We start from the raw sequence: 23,285 nt of genomic DNA, 5'->3' as shown, positions 1-23,285 counted from the left end.
CCCGCGAGGGGACGCGTCTACCTGTGAAGGTATCCGCGTCCCCTCGCGGGGCTCGCTGCGCTCGCCACGCTTCGGGCTCTGTGGCTCGCTGCGCTCGCCACACTATTCTATTCTCACTTCACGCCCTAGTGGATAGTAGGGCATGAAAAGGTCGGAGGACGCGTACCGCCGCCCCTCGCGGGCTCGCTGCGCTCGCCACGCTTCGGGTTGGCGTGGATCATGGGGTGGCGTTAAAAATTGGGGGGGACATTTAAGGGTTAATTGTGCCTATTTCGGCTCTGTGGCCCATTTAACATTGATTCCTATGGCCAAATCGGGTCCATTGAGGCATTTAACAGTAAAATCGCGGTCAATCAGCCTTTTTAACATTGTTCCCTATGGGAAAATCGCGGTCATCCCGATTTACCCGCGATGCCCGCGATTTTTACCCCCGACGCCCGCGATTTCAATCGCTGGCGCCCATCTAGGTAAAGAGTACCAAAAAAAACCAAATAAAAGTGGATTTTGGTCCTACCTGTAAAATCCTTTTTTTCTGAATCCATGGTGGACACTGGGACAGTGGGGTGTGGGTGGAGCTTCAGCTACAGGCACCAAGGAGATTATATTTCTTTGAGTGCAGCCCAGGCTCCTCCTCCTCCACGCCCCCTACAGGCTTCAGTTTGTTCAACAGCTAGCCATAAAGGAACAGGAAGAGAAAGAGAAAAAGGAAACCATGCAACCAGAAGGAGGAAAAAAGGTTTCTGAAGGAACCCCCCTATTGCCAGCACTGTGCGTGAGGGTGGGCGCCCAGTGTCCACCATGGATTCAGAAAAAAGGATTTTACAGGTAGGACCAAAATCCACTTTTTTCTATCATACCAATGGTGGTCACTGGGACAGTGGGACGTCCCAAAGCTGTCCCTTTACGGGAGGGAACGCACCTGAGCTGCACTGAGGACACGGCACCCAAAAGCAGAAACTGCTGTGGCGAACGTGTCAAATTGGTAAAAACTAAGGAAAGTATGTGACCAAGAGGCCACATGACACAGCTGCTCTGCAGATGTCTCCTGCCGAGCCACCCAACTGGGTTCTCCTGCACGAGTAGAATAGGCCTGAAGAGACCAAGGAACTGGCATATGCGAAGACAAATACGTCTGTTTGATAGAGAGGCGCCGCCAGCGGGCCCAAGTTTGCTATAACGTCAGGCCGCATCATACACCACAAAACAAAGCACTTGAATGCGCATGGCCGCATCAAACAACACAAGTATTTGAATTGCTGATGTCTATAGTTCGACCAACGGAGCCATAGAGCTCTGACAACAGTTAAAGAACAAAGTTCTGGAGAGTCCTCTGAGGGAGAAAAGGCTGGGAGTACGATTTCCTGATACATATGAAATCGAGCAATAACTTTAGGTAGGAACTCCATGCGGATACAGAGAAACGCCCTATCAGGACAAAAACCCCGATAAGGAGAAACGTGTGATAAGACTTTTCCAAGAGAGCCACTTGAAACCACAGGATCCAGGGGGTCCAATGGAGAGCGCTGGAAGGCCGACAATACTAATCGCAGGCCCCCAGGCTAGATAGGTGGCACAAAGGAAGTCTGTATATGACGCAATTTCTGGAAAAAAAAAGGTCTGGGTCGGAATCCTTTTGGCTCGCCCGCTTTGAAAGAGGACGGAAATTGGTGAACCCTGTACCTTGAAGAAGGCTAATCTCAAGGCCAGATCCAGACCGAACCGAGACAAATAGAAGTCTTGTGGCTCAAATCCCGTAACTGAACACCAATGGTAAATGGTTTGCCACACCCGATAATAAATTCGGGATGAGGATGGTGTTCTTGCCGCGATCACGGTCGTGACCACCACAGGAGGAAGACCCTTAGTCCTCAGGAGTTCTATGTCAAGAGCCACGCCAGTAAAGCCAACCTGGGAATATCCGGGTGCAGGCACAGACTCTACAATAGCACCTCAAGGGAAGCCGCTGAGGAGGCTCCACGGAAATGGCGAGGAGGTCTATGAACCAAGCCCTCTGAGGCCAGTATGGGGCCAGGAGAAAAACCACTGCTGATCTGTGATGCTGAAGCCTGCGATTAAATCACGAGGCCATTAGGTCTATCTGTGGGAGGCCCCAGTGATCTATTAACAACTGGAAATTGTCCTTGTAGAGAGCCCACTCGCCTGACTGAATGTGTTGGCTGAGAAACTCAGCTAAACCATTTTCCACTTCTGGGATGTGTACCACAGACAGTGCAAGAAGATGGTGGTCTGCCCAGTAGAGGATCAGAAGCACTGCTCTCATGGCGGCCATGCTCCCAGTCCCACCCTGGTGAATTATATACGCCACTGCCATGGTGTTGCTCAACTGGTCTCTCTCTGTCTCGGACAGAACCAGACGAAGGGCACAGGTCAGCGCCCCAAAAGGGCTAGGAGCTCCATAATGTTTATGTTGAAGACTGGCTTATTCTCTAAACACCCAAGCCTGCAAGGAGAAGCTACAGAGGAACGCTTCCTAACCTCTAAGACTCGCATTGGTCATTTCAAGTGTACAGTCTTGAATGGAGAACTGACTTCCCTTCCAAAGGATTGGAGGAATAAAACCACCAAAGAAGAAACTTTTGGGGTTTCGAGGTCTATTGGAGAATGGTTCCAATGGCGGAGCATCTCCAGTTGCAGAGGTGTGTAGTGTAGCCTGGAAAATTCTGTAATTTCACAACAGAATACCAGCTTCCCCAGGACCGTTCTGCATCGGTAAATATATACTCTGCAATGCTTGAGGAATGCTCTCAGGGGGGCACAGAGGAAGAGCACCACCAGGTGAATCATAGTTTGTGGTGGGACCATGCTGGACTTCTTTATTAGTCAGCCATGGCATTGAAAACAGGTCTAAGGTCAGTTTGTCTGTGAAGAGTCTCTGGAGACCATGCTAAGATTAGTATAGGTTGTCCAGATATGGCAATAGATGGACTGCCATAGGTCGCAAGAACCCTGCCATGATGGCTATGACCTTGCTAAAAACTCACGGGTCCGTTGACAGTGCCAAAGGCAAGGCCGTGAATAGATAATGGTGATCTTGGACCGCAAAATGAAAGAACCGCTACAAACTACCATATCCTGAAAGCTGCTACGGGTTGCGGATGGGCCGTAAGAACTGTCCAGCTTCTTCACGAGGAACAGGTCAGAATAAAAAACTGTGCCAGGTTGAGGGGAAGGTACCAGTATAATGGTGTCCCCTGACAGGAGTGACTGTATCTACTGAGTACGCATGCACTATGTGCATTGAACCAGGTACTCTGAGTATGAGTTGTGGCCCATTACCTGGCCATGACGCCTGGTAATCAGAACCAGTCTATTCGATAGACTGAAAACTAACCCCAAAGCAAACGCTCTAGAATAGGATATACTGTACTTCCACTAGGTGGAGAGATCAGCAATAAGGCACAGTTATTGTAAACGTTTCTCCCTCTAGGGAGGAATGTCCGAACCTTAGGTAGCAGGACCAATGTTCACATAGCAGACTAGACACTATAGGGAGACCCAATACCATCTTGAATTTTTCCGCTGCTCCCAGCGGAGATGGGAAAAAGTGTATAGAGGCATCCCAAGCATTATAGCCAAAGGGGCCTTAAGTGCCTGCCCAAGTTCTAACCGCTGGGACTGAATCGCTGCATCCTGGCAAAGCATATATTAGTAATGCTCACCCAAAGGGGCCAACTGTCCCTTGTGAGTAACTGCGGAATGGGCAGTTTATCGTCCTACTAAAAAGTAGCATACCACATGTGTGACATGTACTTTTATATATATTACTATGTGCAACATAGGAAAAAATAATCCACAATGCAACCCAATTATTACTCTGTGTAATCAACAGAGCAGACTAGCATAGCCATAGTACATCACATACTCTGTGTACTCTAGGACAGCAGTATACCTCATCTGCAGTACATCATATATTACTTGTGCACTACAGGATAGCAGTGAACTTTTGACCCTTTGCTGCTGAATATGTTTATACAAATATTCAGTAGAATTCACAGCAGCACAGGCAGGGTAAGCAGACTGCTTAATAAGCCCCTGTCCTATGCTATCCATCCCTATATGGGGGAGGAGGAACAGAGGACTGTAAGACTGACAGGTATATACTGTGTATAAGAACAGTTTACCAGCCCACTAAGATAAGCATGTGGCTTGCAGTCAGGCATGAACTGTGTATAACAGTATGCCAGTACACTTAGGTAAGAGTGTGGCTTGCAAACAGGCATGTGCTGTGTATAAGAACAGTATACCAGTACACTTAGGTAAGCATCTGGCTTGCAGACAGGCATGTACTGTGTATAAGAACAGTATACCCGTACACTTAGGTAAGCATGTGGCTTGCAGTCAGGCATGAACTGTGTATAACAGTATGCTAGTACCCTTAGGTAAGCATGTGGCTTGAAGACAGGTATATACTGTGTATAAGAACAGTATACCAGTACACTTAGGTAAGCATGTGGCTTGCAGTCAGGCATGAACTGTGTATAACAGTATGTTAGTACCCTTAGGTAAGCATGTGGCTTGCAGACAGGTATATACTGTGTATAAGAACAGTATACCAGTACACTTAGGTACGCATGTGGCTTGCAGACAGGTATATTCTGTGCAGATAGGCACGTACTGTGTATAAGAACAGTACACCAGCACACTTAGGTAAGCCTGTGGCTTGCAATCAGGCATTTGCCTTTGTGCTTTAGTTTGTACATACGAGTAGGCGGGAGAACGTTTGCTGAGAAGCCTGTTCTCTAATATGCCGCCCCAGATTGGGTAGGAGACCTACAGGATCTGTATTACTGTGGTCTCTCATCCAAGAACAAACCAGGCCCAACACTGCTTAGCTGTGAGGTTGGGCCAATCCTGGGATCTGAACCCAGTACTGTTTGATGATCTGTCTGCTTGTGTGACTGCAAGTGCCCAGCAGAGATGCTTTTTTCTTTTACATTAGTAAAAAGCCTCTAGGACCCGACACCAACACAAAGGAGTGAGGTGGGGAACAGTGTAACCTGACACCAGGTCAGCGTGACAGAGGGTGCAGAAACTATCACTTCACTCCTCAGGCAAATACTGAGGTAAAAGTTTCACACATATATACACACACTGCTGAGAATACAGCAGGAAGTGTAAAGGCAACACACCAACCCTGTACACACACTGAGATAGTGTGGTAGCAGGGAATGCAAGCCTGGTCCCTGACTGTAAGGTCTGGGGGAGGCCGGGTGCCCTTCTCTCTGCTCGCTCTGACTTGCACCTGAGCAGCATCTCTCATGCTGAGAGGGGGAGGGGGAGAGAAGACTCCCCTGGCGGGAAAAACCGAGTAGGCAGCCGCCAGGGGGGGTTGGGACGGAGAAAATGGGGAAGCTCCGTCCCCTCCTGGAACCCCAGGGACTGCTGGATCCCCATTCAGCTGAAAATCCCTGGTGGTCTAGTGGGACGCGGAAACGACCGGGTGCCACTGCCAGGACCGCCGGGAGCGCACCAACTCCCGGCGATATTGCCGCTTAAGTGTGCCACCTCGCCGGAAGAGTGACTCGCATGCTACAGCAAGCAGTTCCTCCCGGCGCCACGTTCCCTCAGCGCACCTTACTGAGGAGGTGAGGAGGCTCCACTTACCTGACCCCTGCACCGGGAAAACGGTTCCCGGCGCCGCGTGCTACCAGCGTGCTAGAGCCCGGAGGAGTCAGCTTACCTGATCCGGCCGCGGCATGTCCCGGTGTGTTGCCAAGAGGGACGGCTGGCAGGCTTGGCCATGAAGGTCAGCGAGCCGGCCCGGACCAGGAGAGCAGCCTGGTATATTGCACAGGCTTGCTCCAGTAAAAAAAAAAAAAAAAAAGAAGATAAAAATAAAATGAAATTGAAGTATAATCACAGGGCTGAACACAGCCCTTCCTTGGACATCCTGTGCCATGAGGCACCAAGAAAAAACTGGAGCCTGTAGGGGGCGTGGAGGAGGAGGAGCCTGGGCTGCACTCAAAGAAATATAATCTCCTTGGTGCCTGTAGCTGAAGCTCCACCCACACCCCACTGTCCCAGTGACCACCATTGGTATGATAGAAAAATAAATATATATATATTTTTTTGTTTATAAATATACCAAGCAAAACCCACCACAGAATGAGGAAGGACCCCTCACCTCCGCTCCAGCGTTTGTACGCCAGAGCTTCAGTGCCACCGCTGCCTCAGCCGCCAGTCAGCAATGACCACAGGTGGCAGGCACGGGGATGTTCGCGGCGGCTCGGGAGGAATCGGGCGCCTGAACTCTTGAGCGCTCCCAAGTCCCCCTGAACATCCCCGAGCCTGCCGCCTACGTCACTGCTGTAAATGGCGATAGGCGGCTCGCGAAGTGGCAGGGGAGCTCCAGGGTACGATCGCCGGAGTGGAGGGGGTGACCGACAGGGGGTCGACAGAGGTGGTGCTCCACTGGAGGCAACACTGGCGTGCACCTACTACATAGTGTTATGCACGGAAATTTTCCGGGACAGCCCGCTGCGGCAGCGCAGCTGAGCCCAGAAAATTTCCAGGCATAACACTCAAGTGGTTAAATATATTTTAATATAATTTTAAAGATACTTCTTAAAGAAAAAAAAAAATAAGAATTTCTGAGCAGTTTTGTTGGGAGAACAATTGTCCCTAAAGCGTTTCAGAGATGACGGTGTTAGTGGGGGCCACGGACGCACATTCTGGAGGTACCTTTCTGCGCTTGCCGGATGTAGCTCAGTAGTATGGGCACCGTTTCTCGAACGATACTGTGATGCGTAGACACTGCTGCCAAGGCTTCCAGACAGCGCTGCCGTATGGAATATTCCGGGACATTATTGCCGGCGCGGTCAGTACCTTCCATCGGCTCTGTAAGAAGCAAACACATCTTATACCATTTACAGGTAAGCATAGGAAACATTTTAGCAGCCCACCGACCACATGGGCTACTGATGGACTGGGGCCCCTTGATCTAGCCCAGCATTTAAGTGCACTAGGTGTGTGCGAGCGGTGCTGCCGCACCAGATGCAGGGCATCATTGCTGCACCCAGGAGGGCTACTGCAGAGCCACCCAGGCATGCTTTCGCTTGTGGAACTGTATCCTTCGGTGAAGCTGGGCACAGTGCAAACTGCCACCATGATACAGAGTATAGTGCGTGCCACACATCACAGTGCATAGCTTCACGGCACACTCCATCTCTCTGCATGCCTGCTCAATAGAGTGTTAGGAGTTCCCTGTGGCAGGACCAGCCCAGGAGGCCATTTGCCAGAACAGTACAGCCGCGAGCAGCATACGTAAGACATTAGCTACAAATTGCATCTTACCAGTCTGTAGCCTTGAACACAGCTGAGGCACCATCCTACTAATAAACACCGCAGGATGGATTCTGGCTAATGTACCGGAGGCTTCAACTGCGGCCTGGCTGCAACAAACAGAGTACAGTCAGTCAGCTCGGTAACAAGATACGATTCGCCAGTTATGCCAATAGAAATCCTGTTCATAATTACACCAATAAACAAAATGAATTTACATTACTTAATCTACACCAGGGGCATTGAACATGCAACCATCCAGCTGATGTGGAACTACAAATTCCAACATGCCTTGCCACATTCTTGCAATTATGGCATGTTAAAACTGCGGCAAAGCATGCTGGGATGTGTAGTTACAGAGCAGCTGAAGGTAGGCATGTTGAATACCCTTTGATTTAAAAAACAAAACAAAAAAAACATGTCGGGCATTTAACTTATTTAATGAACTACACTCCATAATAACATTAAAGATTAGATTACCAGCTCTGAGAATCTGCTTCCTCTACGATGAGCCGAGTCAGGTGGTCAGCGACTAGACCAATGTCATCGGACGACAAGAAACCTTCCAGAAAGAGGAAATATTAGGCCAGCAAACGCAAAACAGACACAAATGAAACACTATGTAATCGTAATAAAGCAGATATTATATACTGGTGGCGTTTTGTTACAAACAATGAAATAAAGAGAAGACATAATCCCACATAATGATAAATACACCAATCAGAGAGCGGGATCACTGTCGTCCTCAGTAACGGCTTACAGTTATTATGTACTGAGCCATTTTAAAACTAAAATGAATTATAAAAAAGACAGTTTCTATGGGAGACGACCGCCTACTGTCGAAAAGTTATAATTCTGCACAGTAAGGTATAAAAAAGTATAATTGACATCACTTTAAGACATGGGGGAAGAGCGACCCCCACCCACCAAAATAGTTTCCTACAATACACATTCTCCTTCATAGATTCAGAGGGATTAGACTCGGTTAAAGGGATAAAAACCTTCTTGTGTGCCTAGCACGGTCATAGCCTTCACAGCCACTAGGTGGAGCTGTGCACTGGGATCGGTTATTGCAGAGAACACCATAGTGCACAAGACTTCTCGGAAGCTACCCAGGCCGTTTCCATCTGCAGAAGAGAGCGGAACATTAATTCTTACAGTTACAAACAGAGTCTTCAACTTTAACAGAACTAAAACAATAAATTATAAGGCGTGTATCTGGACTAATTAAAAACTGCAGTAGATTATATAAGCCAAAAACAATAGGTGTGACATATACTTTTTAGCAGTGTGCGTGTTCCATACATGCATTTATAAACATACAATGGTTTTTAGTTTTTTTTTAGGATTTACCCGGAATCTATGGGTCACTGCAGGTTAGCCGCAGGACTGACATCACGAGAAAGGCTGCTAATTGAATAGCTTCAGGCACTAAACACGGGAGCTGCATTTGCCCCAGATTGCCCCTACTCGCCTCACAGCTACCACGGATTCCACTTTTAAAAGCACCATCATAGATGCAATCTATTCCCACATGCTGGACAGAACTTAGGTCTGGCAGAGCTATGGGTAACAGCCTGGTAGCGCACGCCCCCTACAGAGGAGCACATGAACTACAGCAAAATGCAGCAGCGCCACCACAAATTACCTTCTTCCTGCAGCCACCAGCTCTGCAGCTTGAGGAACCCTAAGGTCATCTCCAGGATTGTTTTACGATGGCTGCTCTGGGATTACACAGAATGAAGAAAGGTCATAAACAGGTTCTTTTGGTAGTTGGATTAGGTGTCACTGATAGGAGCATACAGGGCCGCGAGTCACTAAAGGTCAATGGGAATTAGTACTTGATATTTTACCCATTAGCCAAAAGGGAAGAGGATAAAAGCAAACAAATGCTGCTCAATCCCTCGCACGCTCATGCAGTATTAGGTGGTTGTGTCGGAGCTGGTTGGGAAGGGGGAGAGGATGACCCTCTGGAGACAAGTGAATTTAGTTTTGGGGAAACAATCTGTTGTGTGGAGCCAGGACAAGAGGGAACTGAGAAAACGTTTGCTCTAGGGCCCTGACACAGCAAAGCATGACCATTCCCCTCCATTAATACAAAGCTAAAATGCTGGAAAAGGGTTAAGAAAACAGGATCGTACTTCCTGCCTGCAGATGGGTCCAATGACGATTTCTCCAAAGCACTTCAGAATGTAACAATATAGTAGAAGGACCACTTGCTTGGAGAACCTTTATCACTAGACAGATCTACTGAAGGACTAGACTGGGGTCCATGCGGGTTCTGAGATGGATGCAAGTACTGTGAACGGCTGCATCGCAGATAGGCAGCATGATATAGCAAACATTGGGACTCCAGACTCTTAGGGCACAGGTTCTCAATGTCGGTCCTCAGAACCCCACGCAGTGCATGTTTTGCAGGTCTCCTCACAGAATCAAGTGAAATAATTAGCTCCACCTGTAGATCCTGAACTGTGTGGGGTCCTGAGGACCGAGTTTGAGAACCCCTGTCTTATGCTGGCCACACATCAGACCAACTTTCCTCCAACTATCCAACTAGTTGGTTGGTTGGTTGGTTGGTTGGTTGGACTGAAAATCTGGTACTGTATGGGGGCAAATGCCAATAAGCAATCTGCTCACAAACTCAGGAGAATGGACAAAAACATTCAGTGAAATAGTTTGAACCAAATAGGTCAAACTACAGCACATTCTCTGAGGGACAGTTGTTGTCCATTTACAGATTTGGGAAACAAATGACTTAATTACAGATTACATTTGCTCCTATCCAGTACCAGGTTTTTTTTCCACCCAACCAACTAGTTGGATGGTTGGAGGAAAGTAGGTCTGATGTGTGGCCAGCATTAGGGTATGAGCCCCTGATAGTAGTAAATATTGGCCCCAAACAGAAGCAGAAGCTGTGCTAAGCCCTCGGATAACCAACTAGTCTACGTTAATGGAGATAGAGCGTGATGTGATCTCCGAACGATCCTGTGCGGACTTTGAAAGGCGTTCCAATTTTTTGTGGTCACAGAATATTGCGCCAGAAGTTTTTCTATAAACGTAACAGTGAAAAAAAATATTTATTTTTGCTTTTTAAACGGTAACTATAAATTATAAATTTATGGTGGCAAGCGTAAAAAAGTTCTTAGAAAAAAAAAAAAAAAGGTGGGAAAAATAAATTGTAAATCCCAGTTTGGTTGAGTTACGATCGCGGAGCCTCTTACCTGCGTGTGCTGGTTGTACTGTTCCAGTAGCAGCGGGAGGACGCTGGCAGTCACCTTCAGACACGCCCTGGGGGAGGCACCAGCAGCAGCCTGTAGCAGTTTAGCACTGGGCCACACTAATTTCATATCAGGCTCGCACAGGTGATGTTTGCAGTCTAGGAAAAGACGGAGCTTGTGGGTAAGAGTGTGTGGTATTTAGCGGGGTAACAACTACACAATGACTGTACATCACTAGCACCCAGGCGCTGCTACCTTGCAAAATATTGTTCAGAAAGGTGTCCAGTAAGTCCTCGGAGTCCGGACCTAGCACAGAGCGGGACAGAGAGGCAGAGAGAGCCTGTAGGGCAGCCAGGCCTTCAGCTTCTATCTTCTCACTCGCTGTCTGGAATACCTGTGATATCGGGGACAATGTTAGTGCCACAAGCGCCCCCTGGGAAATGTCCTTATCGAACCACTGGACACAAGAGCTAACTGTAATGGGGAGAGTACCTCTCTGCGGAGGGAAGACCATAGGCCCTGCAGGAACTCCTTCAGCTCCTTCTGTTCATATACTGCACACGCGGCACCCTGTATATAGGTAAAATGTTAGGTAAATCATGGTAATATAAAGGTTGAGTTAAACAGACGTCTTATTCTTAAACAAGTACATTAAAGATAATGAATAAACATACCCTAAGCAGCCATTCACGCTATGAGCATGTTTTTACATGTAATTTCTATGGACATGACACACATAAAATCCACTTCAAAGACTTGTAACATCTACAGTTAGTATCAACATCGTGCTGCCTGTTAGGGCTCACACACCTCCCAAGCACTCTTCGTCAGGCATGGCCGAACTGTGGCCATCCAGCTGTTGTGAAACTACACATCCCAGCATGCCTTGCCATAGCTTTAGCATTCCCTAATAGCAAAACTGGGGCAAGGCATGATGGGACTTGTAGTTTCACAACAGCTAGAGGGCCATAGTTTGGGCTTTACAGGCTTCTAATCAAGACCAGCGAGCAGGGATTCATCCTGCATTATGATAAACTGCATCTAATCTATAATCTATTGCCAGACATTAAGTAGGATGCCGGTGCCAGAATCCAGAATAATAAGACTGTGGCCAGAGAAGTGGGGTGAGGTACTAGTGGGGGAGATGTAGGGTTAGGCTGCTGGGGGGGGGTTAGAGTTACATAGGATACAGGGAAGAAGGGTTAGTTTTAAGCTGCTGGGGGGTTAGGCTACCTGACTGCTGTTGGCTTCTGTATTTTGACTGGATTTCACTTTAACTATACAGAACTACATGAAACACTGGCTCCATATATATAATAATGATAATGGTTTGTGCGTCCAAGTAGGGAACTCAAAACAATGATAGTAGATAATGAGCCTCCTCACCAAGGTTTGCAGTGAGTCCAGTTTGGCACTTTGTACGTCGGAATCCATTTTCTCAATCAGCAGCGGAAGCAGGAACTGCAAGAGAGAGAACAGGGGACGTCAGGTAGGAGCAAAGAAATCCAAAGGAGCAAATTTGCACAGCATGGGAGGGGGTGGGGGGGACTTTGTATGAGAGGGAAGATTTAGCATTGGGAGGGCCGTATCCTCCAGCCTCGGGTCTTAATTCCCATGTAAAGTGAAAGCTGTACAGTATTTGTTACTACCTACATGCAAAAACACCCAGTATTTACCCTGCATTTAAAAAAAAAATGAATCTGCACCCCTTGTATTGCAACATGGTTTGTTCAAGGAGAAAATGTGCATTTTTTTGCCTCTATTCTGGACTACAATGTCAGCTGTGGGGATCACGGTCACAACAATTACCGCGCTTAACACAGGGGCGGTAATTAGATCGGATTTAAAAGAGGTCGTCTTAAAGGCAGGCGCCAAACTGTGATCTTAACCAGTCTGTTGCCAGCAGAATAACCACACCCTCTCCTTACTTTCATGAATAAATATTAGATGGTAGTTTCCCAGATCTCCCACCTGGTATCTACCAGTAACAACTATGGATCCCTTGCAATTGAGATCCGATTAGGTTGACATCTTTCTGAGCCCACATGCTTACAGCGTATTGGAAGGGAATCGGTACATCTGTCCGACCAGACTTAGGTCTACAGTCATTAGGTCGATTGGCCCCAAGGTCGACAGGGTTAAAGGTCGACATGTGTTTAGGTCGACATGCGTTTTTCACTGTTTTTTTTTTTTTACCCGAATGTCGACACAGTCGACATGGACACAGTTGGAGTTGAACCAAAGCCCCTCGCATCACTCGCTATGCTTCGGGCACGGTGCCTCGCTACGCTCGGCACACTATTTTATTCTCCCACCACGCCCTAGTGGATGGTAGGGCATGAAATACCGCCTGTCGGCACATGTTGGCTCGAAAAACAGAGAAAAACTCATGTCGACCTAATGACTGTCGACCTAAACCCATGTCGACCTTAAGTCCTGTCGACCTTGACCCATGTCGACCTTTAACCCTGTCGACCTTGGGGCCAGTCGACCTTCCGGGGTCGACCTAATGACTGTCGACCTAAGTGTGGTCTGACAGATGACCGTTTCCCATTGGAAGACCTTCTGCTGCCCAGTGTCCTACCCCCAGGATAACAGCTATGATGTCTGGAATTAGAGATATGCAGGTTCTGATTTACTCTGATTTCAAAGCAGGATCTTATTGGCTGTCCCAAATCACATGACAGTTGTTGACAGTTGGTAGCCAGTAAGATCCTGCTTTGAATTCAGAGTAAATCAGAACCTGCACATCTCTATCTGGAATATATAAATCCACCGAAAGCATGGCCCCACTGGTTGCTCTCATGGCCCACACTCTTTGTGCCCCATTTGTGATGCCCCGGTACTGCAGTGCCGCCATCACCCCATCCCAGATGGAGGGTTTTATTTTTACAGGGATTTGCTTCAGCGCCAACCCTGCAGTCCTTTATACTCTTCCATAAGGTTGTTTATCTCAAGTTATCGGCCTTGTAGACTTTGGCAAAAGTTCATCCTCACAAATGTATCCATCACTCAGTATAAAAGACTTTAACGAGATTTAATAGTAAATCTTAAAAACTGATCTATCCAAAAACAGCCACAATGGATACCTTTCACCACCTCAAATGAAGAATTAAAGAGCTAGAATGGAAAGTCTTTCATTTCGCACAATGCAGCCCCAGCCGGTCTCCTCCTGTGTGAAATTGCGGTGAAAGTCATATTCCAAGCAGGGGACAGACGCAAATATGTAACCAATATAAAACATTCGTAGCGAAACCAGCCGACGCGACACATGGGGATCAATGCACGAATACGATATTAAAGAACACAGGCAGGCCTACAGATGTGTTCTCCTGCCTCAATGAGACATACAGCGTGAGACTCCTGGTGTGACTGAGCAGATCCAGATGTTGTAACAGACCGACTTGGTCTTTTACATTGGCCTCACTTCAGAGGAGGTTAATGAACACATCACAGTAATTCACCGATCAGGATGTGCAGCTGTGCACTTCAAGTAATTACGGTAGACCAATATCACATATTTTTTGCACACCTTGACGGGATAAGAGGCCCATACACACTGGGCGATTTTGAGCTGAAAGCAGTTCGGTTTTTTTATTTGAGCTGCTTTCAGCTCGAAAGCCGCCCAGTGTATGCAGGCCACCGATGATCACTGTTGCACTCTCCACATCATTGACGGCGGTCGCCAATCATCTTCTGGTATTGCCAGCAAATGCACAACGGGGTGGACGGCTTTCCGTAGTGCCCTGTGAAAATCGCTGGCCAGGGGGAAAAAAAAAACGGTACTTGTGTAGTTTCACGGCGGCACTTCCCAGCAGATCGTATGCAAATCGTGGCGAGCACACCCCCACTATCCACGTCAGACCGAAGCGTGGCATGCGCAGCAAGCCCCGCAAGGAGACGCGGTACGCATCCTCCTAACCTGTTCATACCCCCACTATCCACGGCAGTATGGAGTTGATTTTATAAAGCGTGGCGGGCGTAGCGAGCCACCGTGCCGAGCGAAGCGTGCCCCACGAGGGAACGCGTAAAACAAGTCAAGTAATACATGTCCGCTTGCCACGCTTCGGGCTCGTTTACCGCGGACCCTCGCCATGCTTTGGGCTCAGTGGCGAGCTGATTTTGCCACACTTGGTGTGGCGTGGCTCGGTGGCAAGCTGAGCTCACCACACTTTATAAAATCAACTCCACGCCGACGTGGAAAGTGGGGGTATGAACAGGTCGCAAGGACACTTACCGCATACGTTCGCCACACTTCGGGCTGACGTGGATAGTGGGGTGTGCTAAATCGCATGCGATAGGCATGCAATGTGCATACGATGTGATCCGCAGGGAAGTGCCCCCTTGAAACTACACAAGTACCAAAAAAATATATATATATAAAAAGTGTGTATGTACTGATTGATTTTCAGGCCAGTGATTTTCACATCATCACTGTCCATACAGGCTGGGCAAAATTGTCCACTGTGCATGGAATTTAAGAGGGAACATGTGTAAAGTCGGAGGCCAAAAGGTGCCGGCATTTTCCCACACCGTGCGCCCTTCCTCAATAAATTAATAGCTCCCATAGTACTTTCACAGTTGCAAAATGAACATTCCCGTAGAACACTTATAATACAGATCACTAATGAAGGAACATGGAAGATGTCACGATGTACTATGTAATGTTTTACAACCCTGGCGCAGGAGAACTTCACTTTGTTGATGCAATTTGTTGAACGCATTCTTTGCTCTTGATTTTAATTGCAAGAGTACATGTGCTGACAGAAGCCACATTTACGAAACACACGATGGGCTCACTGATCCATCAATGTCAAGGGGTGCCTCACGTAATGGCTTGTAGATGCATATGAAAGCCAGAGAAGTCACAGTAACCCAGATCTGGAAACACATGACATGACCTAGACCAACAAATATGAATTCACCGGCCGAGGCCACCTTTAGTTCTTCAGCTTCTGCGAAATCACAGCCCTGTCAGGCAAGAACCAAGGATGGCAGGGAATGATGGAACCTTTAGTTCTACAAAAGTAAACCTACTTACCTCCGCAAAACGAGGGGTAGATGCCAATACAGCTCGAAGGCCCAATATTAAGTCTTCCCTGGTGATCCCATGCGGATCATTGGGTGGCTGCAAGAGAAAACCAAGAGGCCGTAAGCTTCCGAAAGCAACATGGTGACAACGTAATGGGTTTTATAGAAACTTACAGGGGTGAAATCGATGGGGAAGTAGCAAGACGTCACCTCAAACAGCTCCTCCACAAACGGTCCTGGCCAAGACATAACAGAAACCGTCAATGTGCGATGTACAAATAATAATGCCAAGAGCTGACGCTCAATGGGGGCTGAAAGATCAGAGATGAAAGAACCGGCATCATTTTGGCAACTTGCCGCTCAATTTAAAGCGCCTTTCGGCAAAACCAGCTTTAGGGTTGATTGCTGCTTTAAATTCTCCCAAATCTTAATGTAAGCGTTTCCCCTATACTTTTTACATTGACCTAGACTGTTACTTTTCTGAGTACTTTGTACACAATCTCATTGGCACCTGGCACCATTCCAAAAAAAACAAAAACGAATGACAAATGGCCGTTAGCTGAATATATAATTAGATAAGACAATATTAGCAGTTATGTAATAATAGATTTCCTCACTGTAACACTCTTAGCTACAGGAGTTATATGAAAGAGCATCGCAGAGGTGGAATTGACTGATTAGGATTCGGGTAAGAAACACAACAGTGATTCACATACCAAAAAGAAACAAACAGCGAGAGTCTGCTTAACAATTATTCTAGAATGCAGCTTCTACCATGCCACAAACCAGTAGTATAGTAATGCTACATTTTACACTAAATAGTATAAAATGAGATTTATGTCTTACCTGGTAAATCTCTTTCTTCGAGGACATCAGGGGCCACAGCTTTACAGTGGGTAATAGGAGTGGGAGAGAGCTCCAGCACCCTAGAGGATAACTTTAACTGCCTCCCAGGCAGTCAGGCTCCTCCCCTCCTATACCCCGCCTCCAGGCCAAGAACCTCAGTTTTTTTAACAAGCCATGGCAGGAGACAAGGGAGAAGGAAGAGAAGCACCACACAGAGACACATTCTGAAACATGTTAGTACCCTCAACAGAGGAGTAATATAACCAGTGAAACGTAACTTTAACGTAACTGAAGCAGGCGCGGCAGGGAGGGATCCCTGTGGCCCCTGATTTTCGAAGAAAGAGATTTACCAGGTAAGACATAAATCTCATTTTCTCCTTCGGGAGACATCAGGGGCCACAGCTTTACAGTGGGACGTCCTAAAGCAGCCACCTATGGGTGGGGACGCGCCTGTGCCGCAGCCAACACACTCTGCCCAAAGGCAGAGTCCTGGGAGGCAAACGTATCAAAAGCGTAAAAACGCAAGAAAGTAGCAGCTGACGACCATGTCGCAGCTCTGCAAATTTGCTCAGCTGTTGCACCGCCCCGAACAGCCCAAGACGCCCCCACAGACCTGGTGGAATGTGCCCGGATACCAGCCGGAACCGGAAGGGAGGCGCCCAGGTATGCCTGCCTGATGACAGAACGAAGCCAGCGGGCAATAGTCTGTTTAGTGGCCGGCAATCCCCGCTTCTGAAAGCCATACAGCACAAAGAGCGAGTCCGACTTGCGAAAGGACCGAGAGCGGCGCACGTAGATGCGCAACGCCCGGACAACATCCAAGGAGGATTGATCCGGAGACGCATCTGACCCCTGAAAGGCCGGAACCACGATTTCCTGGTTAACGTGGAAACTGGACACCACCTTTGGTAAGTGAGAAGGGACAGTACGAAGGACCGCCCGGTCATTATGCAAAACCAGGAAAGGGGACTTACAAGACAGGGCAGACAGGTCGGACACCCTCCGGGCTGATGCTATTGCCAATAAGAAAACCGTTTTCCAGGTGAGCCAACACAGGTCCACTGACCGCAAAGGTTCAAATGGTGGTTTCTGAAGCGCAGATAGCACAAGTGAAAGGTCCCAAGGAGCAACCGGGGGAACAAAGGGAGGCTGGATGTGCAAAACCCCCTGCAGGAATGTGCGGACATCCCGCAAAAGTGCTAATCTTCGGCGAAACAAGATGGACAAAGCCGAGACTTGAACCTTCAAGGTAGATAAGCGCAATCCAGCCTCCAGGCCCTTCTGTAAGAAAGATAGGATCCGAGCCAGGCGATAAGACTTAGGATTGAAGTGGCGAGTCCTACACCAAACGAAGTAGGCCCTCCAAACACGATGATAGGCCCTCGCCGAGGAAGCCTTCCTCGCTCTAAGCATGGTGGAGATTACTCGTGCATTAAACCCCCTAGATCTCAAGAGGGAGGTTTCAATAGCCACCCCGTCAAAGCCAGGCGCCTCAGATCTGGATGCAGACACGGACCCTGAGAGAGAAGGTCCTGACGCAACGGCAGACGAATCGGGGGGGCCACCGACAGAGCCTGAAGATCTGAGAACCAGACTCGTCTGGGCCAATGCGGAGCCACCAGGATCAATGTGCCCCCTTCCGCCTTCAGCTTGCGAATCAGTCGCAATAGAAGGGAGAATGGTGGGAAGGCGTACATCAGCCTGAACGGCCACGGAGCGGACAGGGCGTCCACCAAGATGGCGGCCGGGTCGCGAGCCCTGGATCCGTAAAGGGGAACCTTGTGGTTGTGCTGAGAGGCCATCAGGTCCACTTCGGGTAAGCCCCACCGACGTACCAGCATCTGGAACACCTCCTGATGGAGGGACCATTCGCCGGCATTCAGTGTTTGACGGCTTAGGAAGTCCGCTTCCCAGTTCTGGACTCCCGGTATAAAGACCGCTGATAGAGCAGGAATCTTCCTCTCCGCCCACTGAAAGATGCGGGATGTTTCCACCATTGCTGCCCGGCTGCGGGTGCCACCCTGGTGGTTGATATAAGCCACCGTGGTCGCATTGTCCGACTGGACCTGCACCGGATGACCCTTCAGCCAGGGTTCTGCCAGGCAAAGAGCTCGGAAGACCGCCCTCAGTTCGAGGACATTGATTTGAAGCTTGGCCTCCGATGTAGACCAAAGTCCTTGGAATGACCTCTGGCAAGTGACCGCTCCCCAACCGCGGAGGCTGGCATCCGTGGTGAGAAGGGTCCATTGGTGGATCCAAAATGGCCGTCCCATCGTGAGGTTCTGGTCTAGGAGCCACCACGAGAGAGAGAGACGAGTTGCCGGCGATAAGGTTATCACCTGAGATCGGAGAGAACGATAGGATCCTGACCACTTGGAGAGGATCTCCTTCTGAAGTGTGCGGGAGTGGAACTGGGCATATTCCGCCATGTCGAAGGTCGACACCATTGAACCCAGAACCTTCATGCAAGCATGCATGGACACCCGTCGGGGACTTAGGAGCCGACGAATTCGGGACTGCAGGGTCCGCCGACGGTCGTCTGGCAGGTAGATCCTCTGATGGATGGTGTCCAACCTGGCCCCCAGGTGAACCATCGACTGTGCCGGAATCAGTGAGGACTTGTCCCAATTGATGATCCAGCCGTGTCGTTCCAGGAGCTGTATCACCACAGTCAGGTGGTCCCGAAGAAGGTCTGCAGAGGGAGCGAGAATCAACAGGTCGTCCAGATATGGGAGTATCCGGATACCCTGGCTGCGCAGACTGCTGCCCATCACTGCCATCACCTTTGTGAACACACGGGGGGCAGTGGACAGACCAAATGGTAGTGCCCTGAACTGGAAATGTTGGTCCAGTATGGCAAAGCGCAGGAACCGCTGATGTTCCGGACGGATGGGGATGTGTAAGTACGCATCCTGTATGTCCAAGGATGCCATGAAGTCCCCTGGCTGGAGGGCCAGGACAATGGAGCGCAGAGTCTCCATCCTGAACTTTGGAACACGTACAAACTTGTTCAGCTTCTTTAAGTTGAGTATGGGCCTGTAGGACCCGTTTGGTTTCCTGACCAGGAAGAGGCTGGCGTAAAACCCTGAACCCCTTTGGGACCAGGGGACGGGTATGATGACTCCTGCTTGAAGCAAACGTTGAACTGCCTGTTCTAACGCTTTGCGCTTTTCCAGGTCTGATGGAAGACTCGTGGAAAAGAACGATGTCGGTGGGCGATGCCAAAAAGTTAAGGAGTAGCCTCGGGAGACCACCTCCTGAACCCACGCGTCTGTGGTGGATTCCAACCAGATGGGAGAAAACTCCAACAGACGACCGCCCACCCTGGGATCCCCCAGGTGGGGGCTCACCCCGTCATGCGGCGGGCTTGTCTGCAGGCTTGGGATCAGGGCGTCTGGTGGCCCAAGGACGCTTGCCTCTAGGGCGGGAGGATCTGCCCCCCTGGGAAGATCTGGAGGAGAAGGCCTGTCCCCTACCACGACCCTGGAACCGAAAGGCCGGCCGGGGCCGTGTAGTCGGGATGGATGGTAGAAAAGCCGTTTTTGAGGCTGCCACCGTAGCGACCATCCTATCCAGCTCGGGACCGAATAAGAGGGAACCGTCGAATGGAAGAGCTTCCAAGGCCTTCTTAGAGTCCGTGTCAGCCTTCCAGGAACGCAGCCAAAGTGATCTGCGAGCGGCCACTGCTGAAGCTGACACCCTGGAGGAGAGCGTAGCGGAATCAAGAGCTGCCTCGCCTAAGTAGAGGGCAGCCTGATGTATCAACTCTATAGTCGGTAGTAGAGTTTCTGCTGGGGCCCCCTCAGACACCCCTGCTGTGATGACAGCAGTCCATTTAGTTAGGGCCATAGCCACCCAGGCTGATGCCAGGGCAGAGCCTGCCGGCCGCTCCAGCCGTGGTGTAGATAAGCTTCAGGAAGTTTTCCAACTTCCTATCCGCCTGATCCTTAAGAGACGCTGTAGGGATTGGCAACAGAGAGGCTTTCACCAGTTTTGCCACATGAGCGTCTACCCTGGGGGCTGTCTCCCAGGGGGTCCTGTCCTCCTGGGGGAGAGGATAGAGGGAGGAGAAACGTTTGTGAATGACAAATCTCCTATTAGGGACCTCCCAAGCTTCTTTAATGACCATGTCAAGATTATCCGACTTGGGAAATAGACTTAAGGAGCGTTTAGGGCGCTTAAATATAGGGCCCGACTCCGCAGGCGGATCAGCGTGGTCGTCTATTAGAAGGACCTTTTTAACCGCTGTAATCAGGCCTGGTACATCAAGGCGAGATGGGGGATCCTCTCTATGAGACGGGGGGTTCTCTCCAACAAAGGCATCCCCAATGTCAGCGGCGACGTCAATGGCGTCATCGACGGCCTCCTCCACATAGTCGTCGTCATCATCATCATCTTGATTGTCTTGCTCCTCCTCCTCCTCGTCTGAATCATGCATGAGGAGGGGTCGGAGTGCCGCCGGTCTTTTAACTAAAGACCTGCGTCTATCTGCGGGCAATGAACCCTCCCCCTGGGCATCCAACGCTGGGGGGGTTGCACCCACCGCCGATGAGGACGGCACGGGCTGCTGGGGCAGCGCAGCCGAGACTTTATCAACTAGCTGCGCCATCATCTGCACAAGGGATGAGGCCCAAGCAGGCTCCTGAGAAGAGGCCGAAGGCGTGGGCAGCGCCTGCGCATTGTAGCAGCTTGCGCATACGCCGTCCTGTACATAGTCCAGGGGAGATAGGCCCGCATTACAGGCTGTGCATGACAGCAATGCTGGGGCGTCCCCCTTCTTGGACTTGCCCTTGTTGGGCATAATTACTGTAAGTACAGGAGGACTAAGTACAAAATGACACCAAATACACTGCAGTAGCTATTGGGTTAATAAGTACACATATACAGCAAGCATACATAGGCATACAATGCAAATAGAAGGCAAATGGCACTATGCTCTTGCAGCAGCTATGGCTGACTGGAGCACTCAGAAACTGTGACCTGTGTCCCGCAGGAGAGGTACAGGGGGGACTTGCCCAAGCCTCCTGGCAGTGAAAGAGTGGAACCCCGGGTGGCACTGGAGCTTCTCCATGTCCCTCCTCACGTGCAGCCAGGCAGACAGGAAGGGATGTCAGTGGCGGGAACTCTGTGCGCCAAGCACAGTTCCCTGCCTACTGTCCCCGGGGGAGGGGCTGATGTGGGGGGAGCCACCTCCCCCTGCTAACAAATGACCATAGGGAAGGTGTCCTCATGCAGCGCTGGTAAAATGGCGGGGATCCGGCGCGCGCCGGGCGGCCCCGCATACCAGCGCTGCTGCCCACAAACTAGTATCCCTGGTGGTCCAGCAGGACGGGCGGCGAGCCGGCCGACCGCTTGCTAGCACAGCCGGCGGTCACCCCTCGCCGGCTGTGACAGCCACATCTATGCGCCTCGCTGCGCTATCGCACACGCTCCCGGCGGGGAGCGTGTCTTACTCACAGTGCGTCCCGGCTTGTTGTGAAGGAGGCGCCTGTGGTTCCCGGCGTCCGGCTGTGGCTGTAGGCTCCCCAGTGCCCGGGGGCCGCTGCAGGTCCCCACCCGCGGGTGGCGATGCAGCGCCGGACCCGGGTGTTGGAGCCAGCAGTGCAGGGGTCTATTCAGACCCCCAGCGCTGCTGCTCTGACACTTAAAGTGTAAAAAAAAAAAATTAAAGTTATGGCTGCTAAATAGCAGCCCCTCTTTTGGGTGCATCTGGCTCCTGCCAGCACCCTAGAAAAACTGAGGTCCTTGGCCTGGAGGCGGGGTATAGGAGGGGAGGAGCCTGACTGCCTGGGAGGCAGTTAAAGTTATCCTCTAGGGTGCTGGAGCTCTCTCCCACTCCTATTACCCACTGTAAAGCTGTGGCCCCTGATGTCTCCCAAAGGAGAAATATTAATGAAAAAGGTAAAAAAAAAAAAATTTTTTAACACTATGGTGAGATGTATCAACCCTTACAGACAAGTATACTATCAACCAGCTACTACCTGCCATTTCTCAACCACAGCCAGTAATATGACCAGTTCAGACTGGACTGGTTGGTACTATGGCCCTTATTCTAGTTGTATCGGATGGATGCGTATTTTCGGACGGCCACGAGTGTTCTTAGCCCCGCCTACCGTACGGATCGCTCACATAGTCCGAATGCGGTAAGACACCGAATGGACGTTTCATGTGGACACCTCCATATGTGGGAACCTCCCACATCCTCCAATGGTCGCCGACCATCGAATGCTGGACTGAGTGGTCAGACAGCTACGAGTGCTCCAGATTACTCGGACATTTTTCCGAATGAAAGCAGGGATATAGGCGGGCAGTTGGCATCCGGCTATGTCAGCTGTCCGCCCCCCACACGTGCGTCACGGCCGGATTACCATAAGTACGCCCGGCATTTTCATGGGAACGCCCATGAAAAGCGGGGCGTACGCATATGGTAATGAGCCTTTCACGCCCCTCTCCACCCCTGATCGGATTGTTCCGACCGATCATTTTCTGTATGGACCTCACGCCGTGTTCGTACGTGTGAGGCGTTCGCACATGCGCAGGTACGCCTCCGCACATGCGCAAACACCAACCATCGCCCATCCATCCGCATTCAGAGCCATCCAACTCAATCAGAATAAGGCCCTATATGTCTCTCCGATGTTTAATACGTAGATTACAGTGCCACACTAGGCACATGTATTAAGCCTGGTGAAATGATAATAGGCCAGATACACGAAGCTTCAAAATGTGATGACGTAGAGAGGGATAAACCACCAGCCAATCAGCTCACAACTGTCATTTCCCAACCCTTCTAACATATCAGTTAGGGGCCGATTGGCTGTTGTTGTTTTTTATCACTCCATTTTATCACTTTTTGAAGATTAGTGCATCTGACCCCAAGTGGTGCTA

At 49.8% G+C, this 23,285-nt stretch overlaps 1 protein-coding gene across 1 annotated transcript in view; it reads right to left on the bottom strand.

Annotated features, from left to right (window-relative positions):
- Positions 1 to 23,285, bottom strand: part of MMS19 (MMS19 cytosolic iron-sulfur assembly component) — a 49,768-nt gene that overhangs the window by 13,990 nt on the left and 12,493 nt on the right. Inside the window, exons 8-18 of the mRNA XM_083149599.1 lie at positions 15,726 to 15,787; positions 15,562 to 15,648; positions 11,907 to 11,981; positions 11,013 to 11,090; positions 10,776 to 10,914; positions 10,524 to 10,678; positions 8,951 to 9,026; positions 8,304 to 8,429; positions 7,783 to 7,864; positions 7,315 to 7,412; positions 6,703 to 6,858 (exon numbers count right to left, since the gene is read on the bottom strand). Coding sequence (XP_083005725.1) covers positions 6,703 to 6,858; positions 7,315 to 7,412; positions 7,783 to 7,864; positions 8,304 to 8,429; positions 8,951 to 9,026; positions 10,524 to 10,678; positions 10,776 to 10,914; positions 11,013 to 11,090; positions 11,907 to 11,981; positions 15,562 to 15,648; positions 15,726 to 15,787 — 1,134 coding nt within the window. The remainder of the gene's footprint in view (positions 1 to 6,702; positions 6,859 to 7,314; positions 7,413 to 7,782; positions 7,865 to 8,303; positions 8,430 to 8,950; positions 9,027 to 10,523; positions 10,679 to 10,775; positions 10,915 to 11,012; positions 11,091 to 11,906; positions 11,982 to 15,561; positions 15,649 to 15,725; positions 15,788 to 23,285) is intronic.

The sequence above is a fragment of the Crinia signifera genome, chromosome 6 (assembly GCF_055691185.1).
Source record: "Crinia signifera chromosome 6, ASM5569118v1, whole genome shotgun sequence".
Classification (NCBI taxonomy): Eukaryota; Metazoa; Chordata; class Amphibia; order Anura; family Myobatrachidae; genus Crinia; species Crinia signifera.
Note: the sequence above shows the minus strand (reverse complement) of the source record. Positions and strands in the feature narration are given on the sequence as shown.